General features: G+C 52.8%; 2 protein-coding genes across 5 annotated transcripts in view; one reads left to right on the top strand and one right to left on the bottom strand.

The window, feature by feature from the left end:
- Window positions 1-18,527, bottom strand: part of CDH23 (cadherin related 23) — a 230,530-nt gene that overhangs the window by 44,462 nt on the left and 167,541 nt on the right. The window contains exons 23-29 of the mRNA XM_071438456.1: window positions 17,884-18,029; window positions 16,931-17,150; window positions 13,715-13,867; window positions 12,582-12,695; window positions 11,214-11,362; window positions 2,510-2,570; window positions 1,531-1,679 (exon numbers count right to left, since the gene is read on the bottom strand). Coding sequence (XP_071294557.1) covers window positions 1,531-1,679; window positions 2,510-2,570; window positions 11,214-11,362; window positions 12,582-12,695; window positions 13,715-13,867; window positions 16,931-17,150; window positions 17,884-18,029 — 992 coding nt within the window. The remainder of the gene's footprint in view (window positions 1-1,530; window positions 1,680-2,509; window positions 2,571-11,213; window positions 11,363-12,581; window positions 12,696-13,714; window positions 13,868-16,930; window positions 17,151-17,883; window positions 18,030-18,527) is intronic.
- On the top strand, window positions 4,933-10,207 carry CUNH10orf105 (chromosome unknown C10orf105 homolog). 4 transcript variants are annotated; one of them, XM_071438459.1, is made up of 3 exons: window positions 4,933-5,460; window positions 6,611-6,722; window positions 9,173-10,207. In XM_071438459.1, the coding sequence occupies exons 2-3, from the start codon at window positions 6,638-6,640 to the stop codon at window positions 9,571-9,573; spliced, it is 486 nt and encodes a 161-aa protein (XP_071294560.1). In that variant the 5' UTR covers window positions 4,933-5,460; window positions 6,611-6,637; the 3' UTR covers window positions 9,574-10,207. The 4 variants fall into 4 exon arrangements, with proteins under 4 accessions (XP_071294560.1, XP_071294562.1, XP_071294559.1 ...); XM_071438461.1 differs by lacking the exon at window positions 6,611-6,722 and adding an exon at window positions 6,847-8,122; XM_071438458.1 differs by lacking the exon at window positions 6,611-6,722 and having other exon boundaries at window positions 4,934-5,460; window positions 8,952-10,207.

Genomic DNA, 18,527 nt, shown 5'->3' on the forward strand with positions numbered 1-18,527 from the left:
CCTGGGCTAGTGGAGGTGTCCCTGGCAATGGTAGAGGGGTTGGAACTAAGGGGGATTGAAGGTCCCTTCCAACTCAACCCATTCCATGATCCTGTGATAACCTCTTGTTGAAAATTGCAATGCAAGATGTTTTCTATTCCCATCTGTATGGCAGATTATCTTTTGTCAAGTGGGCAGTTTGCCTTATCTCTCTCTTTGAGTGACCACATTCACACCTCCCTGGGAGGGGACATCTGCTGATAACAGCTATTGAATGTCCCTGCATGGCTGATAAGAACTGTAACATCCCATTGTGAGATGCTCCACCCAGAGGGAGGAGCCAAGCATTGCTACCCAGATATAATCCAGAGGTTTTGAGACACCAGCACGGCTTTCTCCACGGGATTCCCCAGAGGAACAGCAGCTGCCTCTTCTTCCACTGGATCTTCAGAGGAACAAATACATCCTTCTCTACAGGACCCCCCTTGCTCCAACAGAACCACCCCTGGCACTGCAGGAGGGCTGCAGCCACATTTCCAATGGGACTGCCACCAACACCCTGACCCACAGGGTGTCAGGCTGGGTTCTGACTCTGTCAGTGTTGTTCTAGTGTACTGCATTGTTTATTTTATCCTTTTTTTTTTTCCCCTTTCCCTATTAAAGAACTGTTATTTCCTGTTCCCATATTTTTGCCTGAGAGCCCCTTAATTTAAAATTCATAGCAATTGGGAGGGGTGGGGAGGGTTCACATTCTCCATTTCAGGGGAGGCTCCTGCCTTCCTTAGCAGACTCCTGCCTTTCCAAACCAAGACACCTCTTCTACAAACACCACGGGTTGGAGAATGAACACAAAGGGTTTAACATCACAGATTTAAACCTGTGATGTTTAAATCTGACTTAAACCTTTAGATCTTGTGGGTCAGAGTGAGTCAGCCTTTCCCTGCTAGGGAGGAGGCACACTGGGTACATCAATTTCTCCATCCTCTGGGATCCCCTGATCAGACCCCTGGAGACCTTGCAACAGAGAGACTCGCTGGGAAATTTTTGCTCCAAGTTCAGTGCTGTTTCCCCAGGGAACACATTTCCTTCTGGTTTTCTGCTTGCTGCTGGTGCTGGGGGCACTTCACACTCAGCCAGAGCCCACCCCAGCAGTGGGTCTAAGAATAGATGGAGGGCTGGGTTTGTGGGAGCCGTGGGAAGCAGCTGTGCTGCAGCTGAAGACTGTCACCACTGGCTCCTGGATAATTTAAATAGTGCCTGGCCAGGACACAGAGTTTTCAGCATGCTGAGGCTCAGCTTTTCTTCCCAACAGCAGAGCTGCATCTCACCGAGCGAGCAGGGCTCCCTCCGAGTGACTGGTGCACCCCTCAGCAGCACCGAAACACCACAGGAAAAAAGAAAAATCAAACCACCCCCCACCAACAAGCTCTTCTCTAGCCATGAGCAGCCCCCAGAGACTTCCCACGCCAGATCTTTCCAATTTCCTGTCCAGCTGCTGGGAAGGACCAAGCGTGCGAGCGTTTTGCGCAATCGGCTGTGCAAGCTCCTCACCCGCACGGAGCTCCTCATGGGTCCCTGCTCCGTGTTGTAGGCCTCCACCTCCAGCACGTGGGAGGAGTTCTGCTCCCTGTCCAGGTGCCGCACCCCTCGCATCACCAGCCCCGTGCTGGGGTTGATGCGGAAGTGGTTGTGCTCGTTTCCTGGAAATGGGGAAAAAACAAGAGGGATGTTGCCCACCGCCTCCACACCCATCCTGGTGATGCACTGAGCCCTCCCTGGGGGGCTCTTTTGGAGGGAGATTATTGAGCAAAACTTCAACTTCTGGCTACATCAGATTCAGCTGCATCAGCGTTTGGCCCTGGGTCAGGCCAGGAGGAGCTACAGAATGGCATCAAATAAGAAAAATGTGGATGTGTTGGAGTGAGCCCACAGGAGGCCACAATGATGCTCTGAGGGCTGGAGCAGCTCTGCTCTGGATCCAGGCTGGAGAAGAGAGAAGGCTCTGGGGAGACCTTAGAGCCCCTTCCAGTGCCTAAAGGGGCTCCAAGAGAACTGGAGAGGGACCTGGGACAAGGGCCTGGAGTGACAGGACCAGTGGGAATGGCTTCAGACTGAAAGAGGGCAGGGATAGATGGGATATTGGAATGATATCCTTCCCTGTGAGGGTGGGGAGGCCCTGGCAGAGGCTGCCCAGAGGAGTTGTGGCTGCTCCATCCCTGGAAGTCTCCAATGCCATGAAGCACACCGGGGTAGTAGTGGAAGGTGTCCCTGCCCATGGCAGGGGGTTGGAATGAGGTGAACTTTAAGGTCCCTTCCCCCCCAAACCATTCTGTGATTTTAGGATTCTATCTAGTTGTCCATCCATGACAAATCATTCCCCAGCAATGAGCCCTAAAGCTCAATTTTGCTTAGGGCTGGGAGGAATGGTTCTGTGGGCTCCAAAGTGCAAAAGGATGGTGAGCTCAGCCTCCTGAGGCTGGGTAGAGCCTTGGACAAACTCCCTGATGCAGGAAGGGGCACCTGGACTCACCCTTGACAATCCTGTACCACACTCTCCCGTTAATGCCTTCGTCCGCATCCGTGGCTTTCACCTTCAGGAGAAAAGCAGAGGAGCAGAAGTCAAGGGCAGAGAATTCCAGACTGGGATGAGTCCTCCTACCTTGCCAAAGCTGGACATCCTTCTCCTCCACCTGAGCTGGGGAGCTTACCAAATACAAAGCAAAGTTAAGTTACACGGCCCTTGTCATTGGGCAGCAGGAACAGTGGGCTCAGGAGCCCTTGGCTGCTGCATTGGAGCCTCAGGACCACCTCACAAATCCCACAGCTCTGGGAGGAGGTGCCTCCATCAATCCTACCCTGCATTCCAATGCTTGTCCCAGTGGCAGGGATGGAGCTTTACTGGGATGATTTGAGCTGGGCAGGGGGAGCTGCTCCTGTCCCTGGTGGGCGCACAGCCCATGGCATCCTGGTGAATCACCCAAGCAGCAGCACATGGAAAAACTGCCAAAGGCAACGTGAATGCAACCAGCCCAGAGCATCCCTGTGAGCCCCTGAGCAGGGTGGAGCAGCCCCAGGCTCTGGGGCACGGCAGGGAGCAGGTCTGCCATCCGCCCCGGGAAAACCAAGGCACGGCTCCCCTCTGGTGTCACCGAATAAGACTGCAGTGCTCTCCCCAAACCCCAGCCAGCAGCCAGCAGCTGGGAAGCGGGACCTGGCAGTGACCAGCAGGGCCAGGGCTCCCAGTCCAGCTGGCATCGACTCTTTGCATCTTTTCTTGGCAAAACCCACTCCCCACAGAGCACCCACAGCTCGACTGTAGGGTGCCTGCCCACAAATCACCAGGGGCAGGATGCAGGGAATGCCTGAGCCTTTATTATCTCCCTGCTTCCCTCTGCCAGGCATCTTCTGCCTCATCTCACAATACTACCCAGCAGTTTCTTTTTCCCAGGAAGGTTTGCATCCAGATTTATGCAGGGAAGAGGAAAGGTTGCTGCAAAGGGTGCACATGCAGTGGGAACAGCGAGGGCTTTCACCCCCAGCCCCACACAGCTTGCAGGAGTCAGAGATGCTCCTCTGAAATGTTGTTTTGAGGTACCTTGAATTGCTCTTGTTCCCTTCCACCAAGCCCTCCTGTATCAGCAGAAAACTTGGAAAATACTGACCTCTATCTGGATTTCTCATCCCTTTGCTCACACATTGTGAAAAATGTGTATTTTATGATTGGCTTTTCGCAAATATTCAAATGAATATTATATGGGTTGTGTTAGAAAGTGATGCTGTATTCATTCTCTTAAGTACTGTGTTAAATATAGTTTTAGGTTATAAAAATGTTAAAATAGAAACTGTGCTATGTAGGATATTTTTTTTGTAAAGAAAGGACTTGCACTGAGATAGCAGCCACAGGACACCTGAATCTTTCAGAGAGAAAGAATTTATTGCCCTCTTATCAGAAGAAACGAACTTCTTCCTGCCTCGAAGGCACTGTCAGGATTCAGAGGAAGAAGCTGACACTGCCCAGACAGAATCCTGGGTTTGAATGGAATTTATGCATCATGGATGAGGTGTATGAATATGCAACAGGCTGTTGCTTTTAAGGGTTAATCCTCTGTTAACGTGGGTCCTTTTTGGGGCTTATTTTGCCCAGAAAAGGTACCTGGACTGTCTGTATCTCTGTATTTATTGTCTCATATTGTCCTAATTCAATTTGTCCAAATTATTATTACTTTAATTATATTACTATTTTAAAAACCATTTTATTACTATTAAACTTTTAAACTTTTAAAAACAAATGATTGGCGTTTTTCACACACGTGCTCTTTCCCTCTGTCCCAGACCAGTTTATACCTTGCGGATACCTTGCGGATTATTCCATATTCCACCAAGAACTTCCTTTCACAGGGGGGAGTTCTCCCTCCCAAAGCAGCTCTTTCACCTGCTGGGCTCCCTGAGGCAGAGCTGGGCTGTCTCCTGTCCCATGGGATGGGATGGGATGGGATGGGATGGGATGGGATGGGATGGGCCCCACAACAGCAGGCAAGCGATGCCCAGGCAGAGCAGCTGCCTTGGCATGGCACAGGGAAAAGCTATCATGTAGCCAGAGCAGGGAAAACAAAGCGATGGGAGGCAAAACTTTTCAGCTTTTTGTGCCATTCCCTGCCCCACTGTGCCCAGGAGAGTGCATTTCAGGATGAGCCACCTGCACCTTGCAAACAGCCCTTGGGCCATCCTCTTCCCAGCTCACCCCGAGCCTGAAGCTCTGCTACATAAACTAGGGGACATGGGTCAGCCCAGGCATTTGTTTTTTATTAAAATCAGGAGTTTTCATTAAATCAAGGCGTGCTCCTGCCAGCCTGCAGCCTGAGGAAAGCTTGGCTGCTGCTGGTTTGACCTGCTGAGGTCCCAAAGGAAAGGTGGTACTTTAACAAACTGTCCCAAGCTTGGAAAAGCAGTGGCACTGCAGGGCAAGCAGTGGGAGAAAAGCTCTTTGTGCTGCAGGTGGAAAGCACCTGGTGCAGCCAAGCTGAGCTCCAGCCTCTTTTATCCCTCTGCTGCAGAGCAGGCTGCAGGCACAGCCAGCCTGTCACAGCCCTGGGGGGAAAGGGGTCAGAAAAGGATGAGCAGGGGCAATAAAAAATGGGAAAAAAGTTGATTTTCTGGGAAAATGGGGAACAGGCATGTGAACAGCAGGTGCCAGCCCTCCCACCACGGGGGCTCAGCCACCGACTGCACCATTCACTCATCCTACAGGGACAAATCCCGAGGAAACGCATCCAGGGGGCTCGGCCCCAGCGGGACACAGCTCCGGGGCACTGCAGCGCCGGGAAGGGGCTCAGGGCCCGTGGCTTTGCTGGCTCCGGCTGTCCCCACCCGGCTGCCACCTCTGTCCCACCCTCCCCAAAGGGAGGAGGGGGCTGGCAGCCGGCGGAGCGCGGTGGGAGAGGCGGCAAAGCACCGGAGCGCGGGAGGCAGAGCTGCTGAGAGGTAGGGAGCCCAAACCCCCTCGGCAAAGGCATTGCCAGCTCCTTGGGTCACCCCCAGGGCTGAGACAGACCCCTGGCTGCAGAGATGCTGCCCTGAAAAAGCGCTGAAAATGGGTGGGGATGCAAAGTTTGGGATGGGAATGGAGTTAGGCATCCCTCCTCCTGGGGAAAATGGTGAAAATGGGTGGGGATGCAAAGTTTGGGGTGGAAATGGGGTCAGGCATCCCTCCTCCTGGGGAAAATGGTGAAAATGGGTGGGGATGGAAAGTTTGGGGTGAGCATGGGGTGAGGCATCCCTCCTCCTGGGGAAAGAGCTGAAAATGGGTGGGGATGCAAAGTTTGGGGTGGGAATGGGGTCAGGCATCCCTTCTTCTGGCCAAAGAGCTGAAAATGGGTGGGGATGGAAAGTTTGGGGTGAGAATAAGGTCAGGCATCCCTCCTCCTGGGGAAAACACTGGAAATGGGTGGGGATGCAAAATTTGGGGTGGAAATGGGGTGAGGTATCCATCCTTCTGGGGAAAATGGTGAAAATGGGTGGGGATGGAAAGTTTGGGGTGAGCATGGGGTCAGGGATCCCTCCTTCTAGGGAAAGTGGTGAAAATGGGTGGGGATGCAAAATTTGGGATGTAAATGGGGTCAGGGATCCCTCCTTCTGGGGGAAGAGCTGGAAATGGGTGGGGATGCAAAATTTGGGATGGGCATGGGGTCAGGCATCCCTCCTCCTGGGGAAAATGGTGAAAATGAGTGGGGATGGAAAGTTTGGGGTGAGCATGGGGTGAGGCATCCCTCCTTCTGGGGAAAGAGCTGAAAATGGGTGGGGATGGAAAGTTTGGGGTAGGAATGGGGTCAGGCATCTTTCCTCCCTTCCCAGCCTCAGTGATGGGAGAGGGGAAAGGTCCTGTGGAGGCAGCTGTGCCGTTTACCAGCGGGGCTGATGGGGAGCAGCATCACTCACAGCCCTGGGAACAGAACCAGGAGGGTCAGGTTGGTCATGCCCAGCATCACCTCCTCCTTTTCCACCTCCGTGGAAAGATTTAGTGCACTGGGAAAAGTTGGGGAGCTCCAGGAAAAGTGTTGCTAAGCAAGCTGGGGAAGGGAATGAGAGCTGCTTTTCATGGGAGCTGTGCCTGAAAGCAGGCTTTTCTTTGCAGGAGTTTGAGGAAAGGGAGGGAGAGCAGATGGAAAAACTGCCAAACCAGGCAGCTGGGCCAGGCCAGGGAGCAGTGCCTGGTGCTGGGCAGAAGAACCCTCTGTGCTGCTCAGGCATGAGAATCATTCTTTTTTCCTACTTTTCCACCTTTCTTGGGGGCATTTTAACTTTTATCTTTATCTGGCTTTTTGTCTTTTCTCTTTTTTCCCCTCTGATCCTCATCTGCCTCGTGGCCAGTGCTGGAGCCTGAGTGCTCACAGGGATGTGTCACATTTGGAGCTGATCAGGCAGGGATGAACCTCTGGGGAGGATTTCCAGGACAGGAAAATCTCTTTTAACCCAACAGGGTGAAGAATATGGAGCCTGGGTGGGACAGTGATGCTGGGAATGGGCAATGCCATGAAAGCTCTGCCAACTGAGCTGGGTGTGAGGAGAACCAGGGCATGGCTTTTTTTCTGGTTTTTCCCAGAAAAAGCCTGGGAAAACACCAGTGTGATCCCTCCTGATGGGTTTCTATGCAACACTGTCAAGTGAATTTAAAAGACAAACTCTGCAGCCACGAGCAAGGGAGCAAAACCAGCCTGAAGAAATGAAAGAGCCTGAAGGAATGGCCCACGCCTCCTGGCTGGCTCTCAAGGAACAATGCAAGGTCACCACCTGCAGCTGGTAAATGCCAGCTTTAAGGTAGCCCTGGAAACCTTGCTTCAGGCTGCCCGTGGTGTGGGACACTCTGCAGCCCTGCCTGGGCAGCACAGAGGAGCCTGTCCCTGGAGCAGGGGGTCCTGGGATTGCTGCTCTGTTCCCAAAGCTGAGGGGAAGGAACAGAGCTGCTTATGGATTAAAAAAATGCATTTGGGGTGAAGAGAGGTGAAGACATCAGTGTGGAGGAGGTGAGCAGAGCTCCATCCTGGAACTGTCTGCAATGCACACAGGGATTCACCCTCTCAAACAATGACCCATTGGATTTTACATTTCCCATTTTCCAGGCACAGACCTTGCCCTGACCCATTGGATTTTGCATTTCCGATTCTCCAGGCACAGACCTGGCCCTGACCCATTGGATTTTGCATTTCCCATCTTCCAGGCACAGACCTGGCCCTGACCCATTGGATTTTGCATTTCCCATCTTCCAGGCACAGACCTGGTCCTGACCCATTGGATTTTGCATTTCCCATCTTCCAGGCACAGACCTGGCCCTGACCCATTGGATTTTGCATTTCCCATCTTCCAGGCACAGACCTGGTCCTGACCCATTGGATTTTGCATTTCCCATCTTCCAGGCACAGACCTGGCCCTGACCCATTGGATTTTGCATTTCCCATTCTCCAGGCACAGACCTGGTCCTGACCCATTGGATTTTGCATTTCCCATTCTCCAGGCACAGACCTGGCTCTGCCCCATGGAAACAGCACCATCTCCCCAAAGACCCCCAAGCTCTGAGCAGGCTGATACACCCTGAGTGATGAAAACCATGCCACTGATGGCTTCTCTCCACTTTTTGGAGTGTTTTATGGTGAGTGTTTGGCTGCTGCCTTGCACACACCTGTGTCACTCTGCCAGAGCAGCCCCTGCAGCCCTGCCTTTCCCCTCCTGAGATCTTGGTTTTAAATTGGCTCAATCCAAATCCCAGTTTACCAGGAGGCTGCCCAGCCACAGAGCAGTCAGACAGCTCTCCCACACCTCCACAGGAAAGGACAATAAATGATAATAAAGCTTTACCTCCAGCACACAGGGCATTGCACAAACAGGATTTCCCCAGCCCTCATCTCCCTCTGGAGAGATGCCAGCCTGGCACAGCCTGTCTGGGGCTGGGGGTGGGCATGTGAGCAAAGAAAAGGTGCAAAATGCTCTTGGGAGGATCTGACCTGCTGGGGAAAGGAGAGGACAGTCTCCACCAGGTGTTAGGCAAGAGCTGTCCCTGCCAGCACGTTGGGAGGCTGGTTTGTATTACCTGTGACATGTCTGAGCCTGAAAGCAGGTCAGCAAAATGCCTGGCATGAGGATTTTTGGCATGAGTAGGGTGAGGGTGTTACTCTTCACTCTTGCAAAGTAATAAAGACAGTGCTAGCACAACACCACAGCTTGATGGGGACTTATCAGGCTAAACCAAGTGACCAATTTCTTTGGGAGAATAATCACAAAAACCCCAAGTGACAGCCAATACAACAAACCCACATTTCTGGGAAACAGAGGAGAACCAAACCTCAGCAACTCGGGGGGAGGATTTTGAGCTTTCTGTAGTACATGGATATTTATATCCCAGAAAATCTTCATGCAACGTGTGTGTGCTCCCTGAAAGTGTCCTCCTAGAGGCCATAAATAATGGTAGATTTCTTTGCCAGGTGGTTTTGCACCCCAGTTCAGGGTGGTGCTTTGCAAGTGTTAACCCCACCTCTGTGGGGTGTTGGACACCCCCTGTCACCCCCTGTGCCACTGAAAACATGGCTGGGAGAATCCTGGACATCAAGGCATGACAAGAATCCATCAGTTTCACCAGAGGCTGGCTGTCTGTCCAGCTTCCACGTGCTAATCACCTGTGCCACTGCTCTGTGTCACCTTGTAGGGAAGATGAGCTCTGGCAATGGGACCTCTCCCACCCCACCTCTCCATGGGCTTCTGGAGCCAGTGCCACCCAGTGCCACCTCCCCTGAGGGGACAGACTGGCTGCCCATCATCGTTGGGCTCATCTGCATCTTCCTGGTGCTGGCCACCCTCCTGACCTTTGTCACCCTCTGTCACCCTCCGGCGCTGGGCCAGTCCCTCTGGGGCCCCCAGGAGTGGCTGTCCCAGCACCCCATGGATGCCAGCCAGCCCCAGCTGAGGCTCTGGAAGCCTCTGGGCTCCCTGAGGGGCTCCATCAGCAGCTTCAGGAGGAGCCAGATGGTGTCTCAGAGTCCCCTGGCCTGTCCCAGGAGCTTCTCCAGCAGCCAGGACTGGGACATCATGGAGTCCACCAAAATGTGATCTTGCCCTGCTCGTCCTTCCCAAGCTTTTGGCTCCTTTCTCAAGCACCCCTTGGTATCCTGAGTAGAGACCCTTTGAGCAGCTCATTTCCAGGCTCTGTGACAGGAGATTTTGCAATGTCAGGTTCCCAAATGCTTTCCAGGTTACTGCTTCCTGCCAGGGAAGGTGGAGGCATCCAAACTACACCCACACACAGCTACCACCGGGCAGTCCAAAACCAAAAATCCTGCTGCTTCATTTCTTTTGGAAAACATTGTGCAAGTTGTGCTGCACCTGAACAAACAGCCTGGAAGAGACTGGGAGCAACCTGGCTGCCTGAAGAGAGGCAAACCTGCTCCACAGACAGCAATCCTCAGTGGAGTTATCCTCGGGAGCAGGTGGAGGGAGGCTCTGCCCCCATGTGCTGCCTGGTCCCTGTCACCCCCCTCCATCCCGAGTGGGCTCTGGGTTGCTGTGGTCAATTCATTCCCATTCCTGCTCTCTGGCCCTGCTCTGCCTGGTTTTGGGAGAAAGGGATGGGGAAACATCCACAAACTCTCTCCTGGGGATGTGGGGACGCATTGAAGGGAGAGACCTTCTGTACAAATGGTTCATGCTGAAGATGTGAATTAAACTGAAGCTGGCTGATGGCTCATTTCTGTTTCTCTTCCATGCTGTTCTGTGGAAAAACAACTTCCCCCAATTACTTCCTCTCTTTTGCCATGGACTTCCAAGGGCATCCCCCTTTTTGGGAAGCAGGTTCTAAGAACAGGCACTTTGCTGCCAGTCAGACTCGAGTTCCCTCCCTTCCTCCAATTTGCCAAACTGGCTCAATTTTAGGAGTCCAGTGCAGGGCCACACCTCCATCCTGGGACTGCAGACTGGTGCTGATCCCAGAGCAGCAGGTCCACCAGGTGATGAGGAGCCACAGGATCCCTTGGGGACTGGCTGCCTGGAGCAGGCACAGGGCTCCCAGCAAACCTTTTGTGGCAGGAGGCAAAAGGCTCCTTTCTTCTCTGCCGGTGACTCACACAGCCAAGGACAAAGCTGTCCCTTTGCCTGGGCCTGCAGAGGTATTGAAGGCAGAGGGAGCCTTCCCAGGGCCCTCTGCAAAGAGCCTTTGGTGCCTGCTCCAGAGGAGCCCCGGGTTTGAAGGGATGCTGGAAGCCCGTGTGAATGCCCGCATTCATTCCGTGCTCACTGAGCCATTCAGCTCTGCCCACCGCTCCCTCAAAGAGCCACAAACATGAAAGCAAAGTCCAAATGCTTTTCTCCCTCTCTGAGGGTTTCCCCCCCTCTCTGAGCATCTCTTTGCAGGCACTCTGCTCCCTCCCCATGGAGATCTCTGCTTGGGAGGAGGGAGAAAGCAGGGATGTAGCCAAAGAGGCCTTGCCAGCACAGGGCTTGGCTCTTCTCCTCTCACCCCCTGCAGAAATGGGGTGAGTTCCTTAATTTCCACCTGTTCTTTGCTGCCTTCTCCCTGGCACTCCCAGCCTGGGCTGGCAGAGGAGTGGATGAGCAAGAACACATCTCACCCTGCTCCAGGGAACAGACAGGGAGGGAAAATCCCTGCGCTGTGCTTCCAGCAGCGCGCGGTCAGGGCACAGCGAGTGGGGGACCCCCAGCTCCCACCCCAGGGTCCCAGGGGAAGAGCCACGTGCCTGCACTATGCTGCTGGCAGCTGGGATGTCCTCGGGGACACTGACTTCATAGCTGCTCTGCAGGAAGATGGGTCTGTTGTCATTGACATCCAGCACGGTCACGTACACGGTGGCGGTGCCGGTGCGCCGGTTCCCTGTGGGGCCGTTGTCTGCAGAGACACAAAGGGGAGGGAGGGAGAGAGGCTCAGCCACCTCCTCTTTGCACAGGAGGTGCTCAGCCCATGGCTGCTGAAATAACAGGATCGAGATTTCTAAACTAAAACATTTCATCTTTTCGCAGCTTTTCAAATCCCACACTGAACCATGGGTTTTTAGGGTTTTTTCCCCCCTTTCTATTTTGCAAAACCACCATGCTATTCTGAAAGAAAAAAGGAAAAGCCAATCCACCCCCAAGCTCTGCCATGGAGCCCAGTGAGCCCAGAAATGCAACTGATCATTAGAGAGGATTTGCAGTTCCATACACCAAGTGAAGGGACTGCTGGAGCCAGGGATTTGGGAGGTGGAGGCAGCCTGATGAATTCTCCACAGCTGCAGCTCAGCTCACAGTCAAGGAGCACCAGGATGGGTTGATGTTCAGTAGACAAGGACATGGCAGCACAGCTCTTGGATTTGCCAGGAAGAATGAGGCACTGGGAAGCATGGAGTGGGGTTGGATTTTTCAACATGCCTGATTTGCAGGGAGCAATAAACCCACCCATCTGGGAGCCTGTGGGATCTGGGAAAACACAGGCAGTGTGATCCCCATGGGAGGGGCACAGCAGACCCTTGGCCCCTTGGGATCCTGTCCTGTGTGCCCAGGCAGGGCGGCATCCCTGCTGCAGCCCCTGCAATGGCACCTGCAATGCTGTGCCCCCAACATTTCTGTCCAGGCCACTTACTTCTCCTCTCCAAAGGGACACCCAAGGCATCTGTGAACAGGCACATCATTATAAAGCTCTGGGGATGACAGCCAAGCTGAGTTTGGCACAGGGACCCTCTGCCTGTGCCAGGTGGCTCAGGGTTAATCAGCAGCCACAGAGCCAAGGGCTGGCATGGCAGGAGGGGAACGATGCTGTGGAGTTGGCATTTTTGGGTAGAGGGCTGCCCTGGACAGTGTGGAGCCTCTCAGGAACAGGGGGCCTGCCTTCCCAGGTGAAAGGGAGAGCCCTGGGGCTGGGCAAACCTGAGAGGAGAACACACCCTCAGCAAAAGTCATGGTGGAAGTGGGACACATTAATTCACATGTGCTATGTTAGCACCAGGGACAGGCTCTGGTTTGGAGAGCACCTCAGAGGTCGCTGCCCCTCTGACACTCCTGCAAGGGAGCTCCACACGTGCATGGCCACCACCTGTGGCTGTGTGGCAGTGGGAACCCTGGGAAATCCTTACCAATGGCCTCCAGGATCAGTGTGTAGGATGCCACAGTCTCCCTGTCCAGACTCACGACCGTCCTGACCACCCCATCCCTGAAGCCGACGTTGAATTTGCCATCCTGGTTCCCACCTGCAGCAAAGCACAAGCAGAACAGAAACTTGGAATGGGCCAGGTTGTGTTGGGAGGGACCTTAAAGATAATTTTGTTCCAACATCTCACCGGGGGCAGGGACATGTCCTAGACCAGGCTGCTCCAAGCCCTGTCTAACCTGACCTTTAACACCTCCAGGGATCCAGGAGCATCCACTACTTCCCTGGACAGCCTGTCCCAATGCCTGGCTACCTTTTCAGTGAAGAAATTTCTCCCAATATCTAATCTGAATCTTCCCTGGTGCAACTTGAGGCCATTTCCTTGGATTTTGTGGCCTGAGCACGGGGTCAGCCCAGCTGTGCAAGGATGGTTTGGTATCTTGTCCCTGGCAGAGCACCTTCCCTCTGCCTCACAGCAGAGGAAAAATCCAATGGCTGTAGGAAAAGCTGGGTCATTTCCTGAATGCTTTGAGGCAAACTGGGCTAAGTTTGCACGTGGGCTGTGGTACCTGTGGGACAGCACACCCCGATTCACCAGCGGAGGAGAGGCCAGAGGGGCCAGGACATGGAACAGCAGGCTGCTGCTGTGGGAAAAGTGGCTCTCTGGTGACACTTCTGTTTTCACCCTCTTCCTGAGGGCTCGGTGTGCAGTTTGCAAGTCAAACCGTGGCCAGGGGATTCCCCAGCCTCCTGCTGCAGGTGCTGCAGCTGTGGGGCGAGCCGGGCACTGCCTGGGAAGCATTGCTGCCCACCCAACCCCCCCCCCCGCCCAAAAATGCCCCAAGTTTCCATTTACGCCTTCCAACAGTGAACACTGATGAAATCCACCCCAGGCCTTGCTCCCTAGCCGTGTTCTGCCCATCCTCATGCTTTTCCAGGGTCAGCAGAGTGGTCAGCGTGGCCGGGAGCCGAGCGGGGCTGTTCAGCAGAGGGCGATGCCGGACAAGGATTGGAGGGGCTGGGAAAGGCAGAGCTGGAGTGCAGAACACCCTGGCCGAGGTCTGGGGCAGCCTGTGCCTCCCTGCAAGCCCAGTTCCCCTCGTGGCATGGGGCTCCCACCTGTGATGAAGTAGCTGAGCTCAGCGTTCAGCCCGATGTCGGCGTCCGTGCAGTTGAGCCGCACCACTTTGAAATCCCGGGCCACGTTCTCGGGCAGGGACACGTTGTAGACAGCAGGGAAGAAGGTGGGGTTCTCATCGTTCACATCCAGAACTGGAAAGGGAGAGCAGAGCTGAGTGTGCTGCCAGGGCTGGCTGCCCCTCCTGCAGATGCCAGGCTGGGCTTCCAAACCTCCTCTCAGCATCCCAGGGAATGCTGTGCCTGACCCTCCCTGCCATTTGGGCAGTGGGGTGCCTGCAGAGTGGCTCTAGGCTCTATTTGGTTGCCTCTGATACACACAGATCACCCTCCTCACAGTCAAAAAAACCATTGCATCACTGAAATTCAAGGTACTGTTTTCACCAAGCTTGTTTCCATCCCCGTTCAAAGGAAAATCTGGGGTTTAAATACAAGCTCATTACTTCCTGGGGCATGGCACAGACCAGGAACTTTTTTTCCCAAACTCAGGCCTGAGGACAGTGCAGGGTCAGTTTATTTCCAGATGATGCTTATCCTTTTTCAGCACTAGCCTTGCACGAAGCCAGCAAACAGAAAGGCATTAAATTAAAGGCAGGCCTTGCAATAAGCTCCAGCTCTGAGCTGGGATTGCGTGGGCTGTCCAGGCATGCAGCTGATGGGAATCACATGCTGAAGCAAAAGAAAAAAGCAACACTGGGGATGGGGGAATGGAGGAAAAAAAAGGATAATTTGGGTGGCCCTGCCAAAAGCACCACGTTTTCCCCATCTCTGCAAAGTGTTGATAGCAGACATGGAGCCTGTGGGGATGGAGCCCTCCCTATGCACAAAGCCAGACCTGACCCTGTTTCCAGGCTGTGAAAAGTGCATATTATATGGCTCTACACAGATATTTACTATATGTATTTTGTTGTATTGTTTAGCAGTGCTGTATTAACATTTTAATAGTATGGTAAATGTAGTTTTGTAGTTAAAAGGGAACTTCTGTAGTTAAAATAGGAACTTTGTATGTGGGATGTTTTTTTTTTAAGAAAGGAATGAGGTACTCACACCAGATAGCAACCACAGGACACCTAAATCCCTCAGAGAAAGAGAATTTATTCTCCATTATCAGAAGGAATGAACTTCTTCCCACCTTGCTCAGCCATGAAGACCCCGTTTAGGATTCAGAGGAAGAAGCTGACACTGACCAGACAGAATGCTTTGTTTGAATGGAATTTATGCATCATATATGAATATGCAACAGGCTGTTGCTTTTAAGGGTTAATCCTCTGTTAACGTGGGCCTTTTTTGGGCTTATTTTGCCCAGAAAGAGGTACCTGGACTGTCTGTAACTCTTTGTTTTAATTGTCTTGTATTGTCCTAATCTCAATTGTCCAAATTATTATTACTCTAATTATAGTACTATTTTTATAACCATTTTATTATCATTAAACTTTTAAAATTAAAAAAAACCAAACAAGTGATTGGCGTTTTTCACACAGGCCTCAGTGAGTCTCCTGCAGAACCTGCATTTCCTCAGTGAGGTTTGTCACTGTGGGGTCTGAGTCTTTGTCACTGTGGGGTCTGAGTCTCCTACAGAACCTGCAATTCCTCAGTGAGGTTTTTCACCACCATGGGGTCTGAGTCTCCTATAGAACCTGCATTTCCTCCAGGGAGGATTGTCTGAGTCTTCTACAGAACCTGTATATCCACAGTCGCCACTGTGGGGTCTGAGTCTCCTACAGAATGTGCATTTCCTCAGTGCGGTTTGTCACTGTGGGGTCTGAGTCTCCTGCAGTACCTGCATTTCCTCAGTGCGGTTTGTCACTGTGGGGTCTGAGTCTCCTGCAGAACCTGCATTTCCTCCAGGGAAGTTTGTCTGAGTCTCCTATAGAATGTGCATTCCTCCAGGGAGGTTTGTCACCACTGTGGGGTCTGAGTCTCCTGCAGAACCTGCATTTCCTCAGTGAGGTTTGTCACCACCGTGGGGTCTGAGTCTCCTGCAGAACCTGCATTTCCTCCAGGGAGGATTGTCTGAGTCTCCTATAGAACCTGCATTTCCTCAGTGAGGTTTGTCGCCACTGTGGGGTCTGAGTCTCTTATAGAACCTGCATTTCCTCCAGGGAGGTTTGTCTGAGTCTCCTGTAGAACCTGCATTTCCTCAGTGAGGTTTGTCGCCACTGTGGGGTCTGAGTCTCTTATAGAACCTGCATTTCCTCCAGGGAGGTTTGTCTGAGTCTCCTGTAGAACCTGCATTTCCTCAGTGAGGTTTGTCTGAGTCTCCTACAGAACTTGCATTTCCTCCAGGGAGGTTTGTCTGAGTCTCCTGTAGAACCTGCATTTCCTCAGTGAGGTTTGTCACTGTGGGGTCTGGGTCTCCTATAGAATGTGCATTTCCCCCAGTACAGTTTGTCACCACCGTGGGGTCTGAGTCTCCTGCAGAACCTGCATTTCCTCCAGGGAGGATTGTCTGAGTCTCCTATAGAACCTGCATTTCCTCAGTGAAGTTTGTCACCACTGTGGGGTCTGAGTCTCTTATAGAACCTGCATTTCCTCAGTGAGGTTTGTCTGAGTCTCCTGCAGAACCTGCATTTCCTCACTGAGGTTTGTCACCACTGTGGGGTCTGAGTCTCCTACAGAACCTGCATTTCCTCCAGGGAGGTTTGTCACCACCGTGGGGTCTGAGTCTCCTGCAGAACCTGCATTTCCTCAGTGAAGTTTGTCACCACTGTGGGGTCTGAGTCTCCTGCAGAATGTGCATTTCCTCAGTGAGGTTTGTCACTGTGGGGTCTGGGTCTCCTACAGAACCTGCATTTCCTCTGATGAGGTTTGTCTGAGTCTCCTGCAGAACCTGCATTTCCTCAGTGAAGTTTGTCACCACCATGGGGTCTGAGTCTCTTATAGAACCTGCATTTCCTCAGTGAGGTTTGTCACTGTGGGGTCTGAGTCTCCTATAGAACCTGCATTTCCTCCAGGGAGGTTTGTCACCACTGTGGAGTCTGAGTTTCCTGCAGAACCTGCATTTCCTCAGTGAGGTTTGTCACTGTGGGGTCTGGGTCTCCTACAGAACCTGCATTTCCTCCAGTGAGGTTTGTCTGAGTCTCCTGCAGAACCTGCATTTCCTCAGTGAGGTTTGTCACTGTGGAGTCTGAGTCTCCTGCAGAGCCTGCATTTCCTCAGGTTCTGTTTTTCACCACCGTGGGCTCTCGCTGCACCCACCTTTGACAGTGAGGGTGCTGGTGGAGCTCTTGGCGGGCGCGCCGGCGTCGCTGGCCACCACCCTGAGCAGGTACTCGGGGATCCTCTCCCTGTCCAGCACGGCCGTGGAGGTGACCAGCCCGCTGGTGCTGTTGATGAGGAAATCCATGCGGGGCATGCCCACCTGCATGCGGTACGACACCTGCCCGTTGGGGCCCTCGTCCAGGTCGATGGCCACCACCTGGTGGGGAGAGGGAAAGTGGAGCTTCTTTGAGCCAAGTCTTATGATAGCTCAGCTACCTCAGAAGGCATAAAATCAGCAGGATGGCTTCTGTGGCAGTGTTGGAAACAAAAAGGTTTTAATAAAAGGCAAAATAACAAAATCCTTACAGAGAAAAACTGACTTAGGTGCAAGAGGCCTTCTTGCTCTTGGTAAAACACCTCACAAAAGTCATTAGTTTCTTTGTTCTCTTATTTTCCTAGCAACTTGCTCAGGCAGGACTTTTTTGCTCCTGTCCAATTGGCTCTCCTTACATTTGAGGTGAAGTCCCCAAGGTCCTATGAGGTGTCTTTTCACCTAATCAAGGAGAGAACCTTCTGGGCTTATTTACTTTTTAAGGGGACAAAAGATTGTTTTGTCACTCTGTCAACAGGGGGCCCATTCCTACAGGAGAGCACCTTGATCATCATCTCCTGGCCATGGAAGCCATGGTACAGAAATCCCAAGTGCCTTTGGCCCTGGGGATGCAGCGATGAAATGGCCTTGGAGGATCCTTCCTACCCGGAGTGAGCTCATGGAGTAAAGATGCACAACCCCTTCTGCCTCCCCCCTGTTCCACTGCTAGAGGATGGCAAAGAGAAGGAGATGGAGAGGATGGAGGAGGTAGAGAAGATGCAGAGAAGGGAGAGGATGCATTGCCAGCCTGCTTTGACAAGCTCCCAGGTGGGGAATGGCAGCAGTGGGACACGCTCACCTGGAAGACAGAGGAGCCCGCAGGGAGCCCCTCGGCGATCTCAGCAACGAAGGGCAGGTTTTGGAAAGTGGGGTCATTGTCGTTCAGGTCCAGCAGGTTGACAAAAACTGTGGCACTGCTGGTGGCTCTCAGGGGTGGCCTCCCACCTGCAGAGGCCAGGAATGGGGTCTCAAGGTTAACGCTTGAGCTGCTTCCACCCCTTTCCCCTAAAAAGGAGCCCTCACCCGCCATGCAGACAGCAGTGCAGGATGGGGGGATGGCCCTGATTTGTCATGAGTGATCTGCCACCAATGGACACTCAGAATTCCAGAACGGTTTGGGTTGGAAGGGACCTTACAGATAATCTAATTCCAAGCCTCTGGGACACCTTCCACTATCCCAGTGCTCCAAGCCCCTTCCAATCTGTCCTGGGACACTTTCAGGGTTAGAGCAGGCACAGCTTCTCTGGGCAACCTGTTCCACCACCTTCTTAGTAAAGAATTTCCTCCCAACATCTAATATCCATTTCTCCTCTTTCGGTTTAAAACCATCCCCCTTTGTCCTGAAAAGAAAGAATTATCTTTGTATATCTATCTTTTTCCCTATGAAAAGTTTCCCTACGGCAATATTTCCAGAGAAAAACCCATCAGCTCTGCTTCCCTCAC

This window comes from Agelaius tricolor, unplaced genomic scaffold (genome assembly GCF_023055355.1).
Source record: "Agelaius tricolor isolate 1412-34295 unplaced genomic scaffold, bAgeTri1.0.p SCAF_13, whole genome shotgun sequence".
NCBI classification, from domain to species: Eukaryota; Metazoa; Chordata; class Aves; order Passeriformes; family Icteridae; genus Agelaius; species Agelaius tricolor.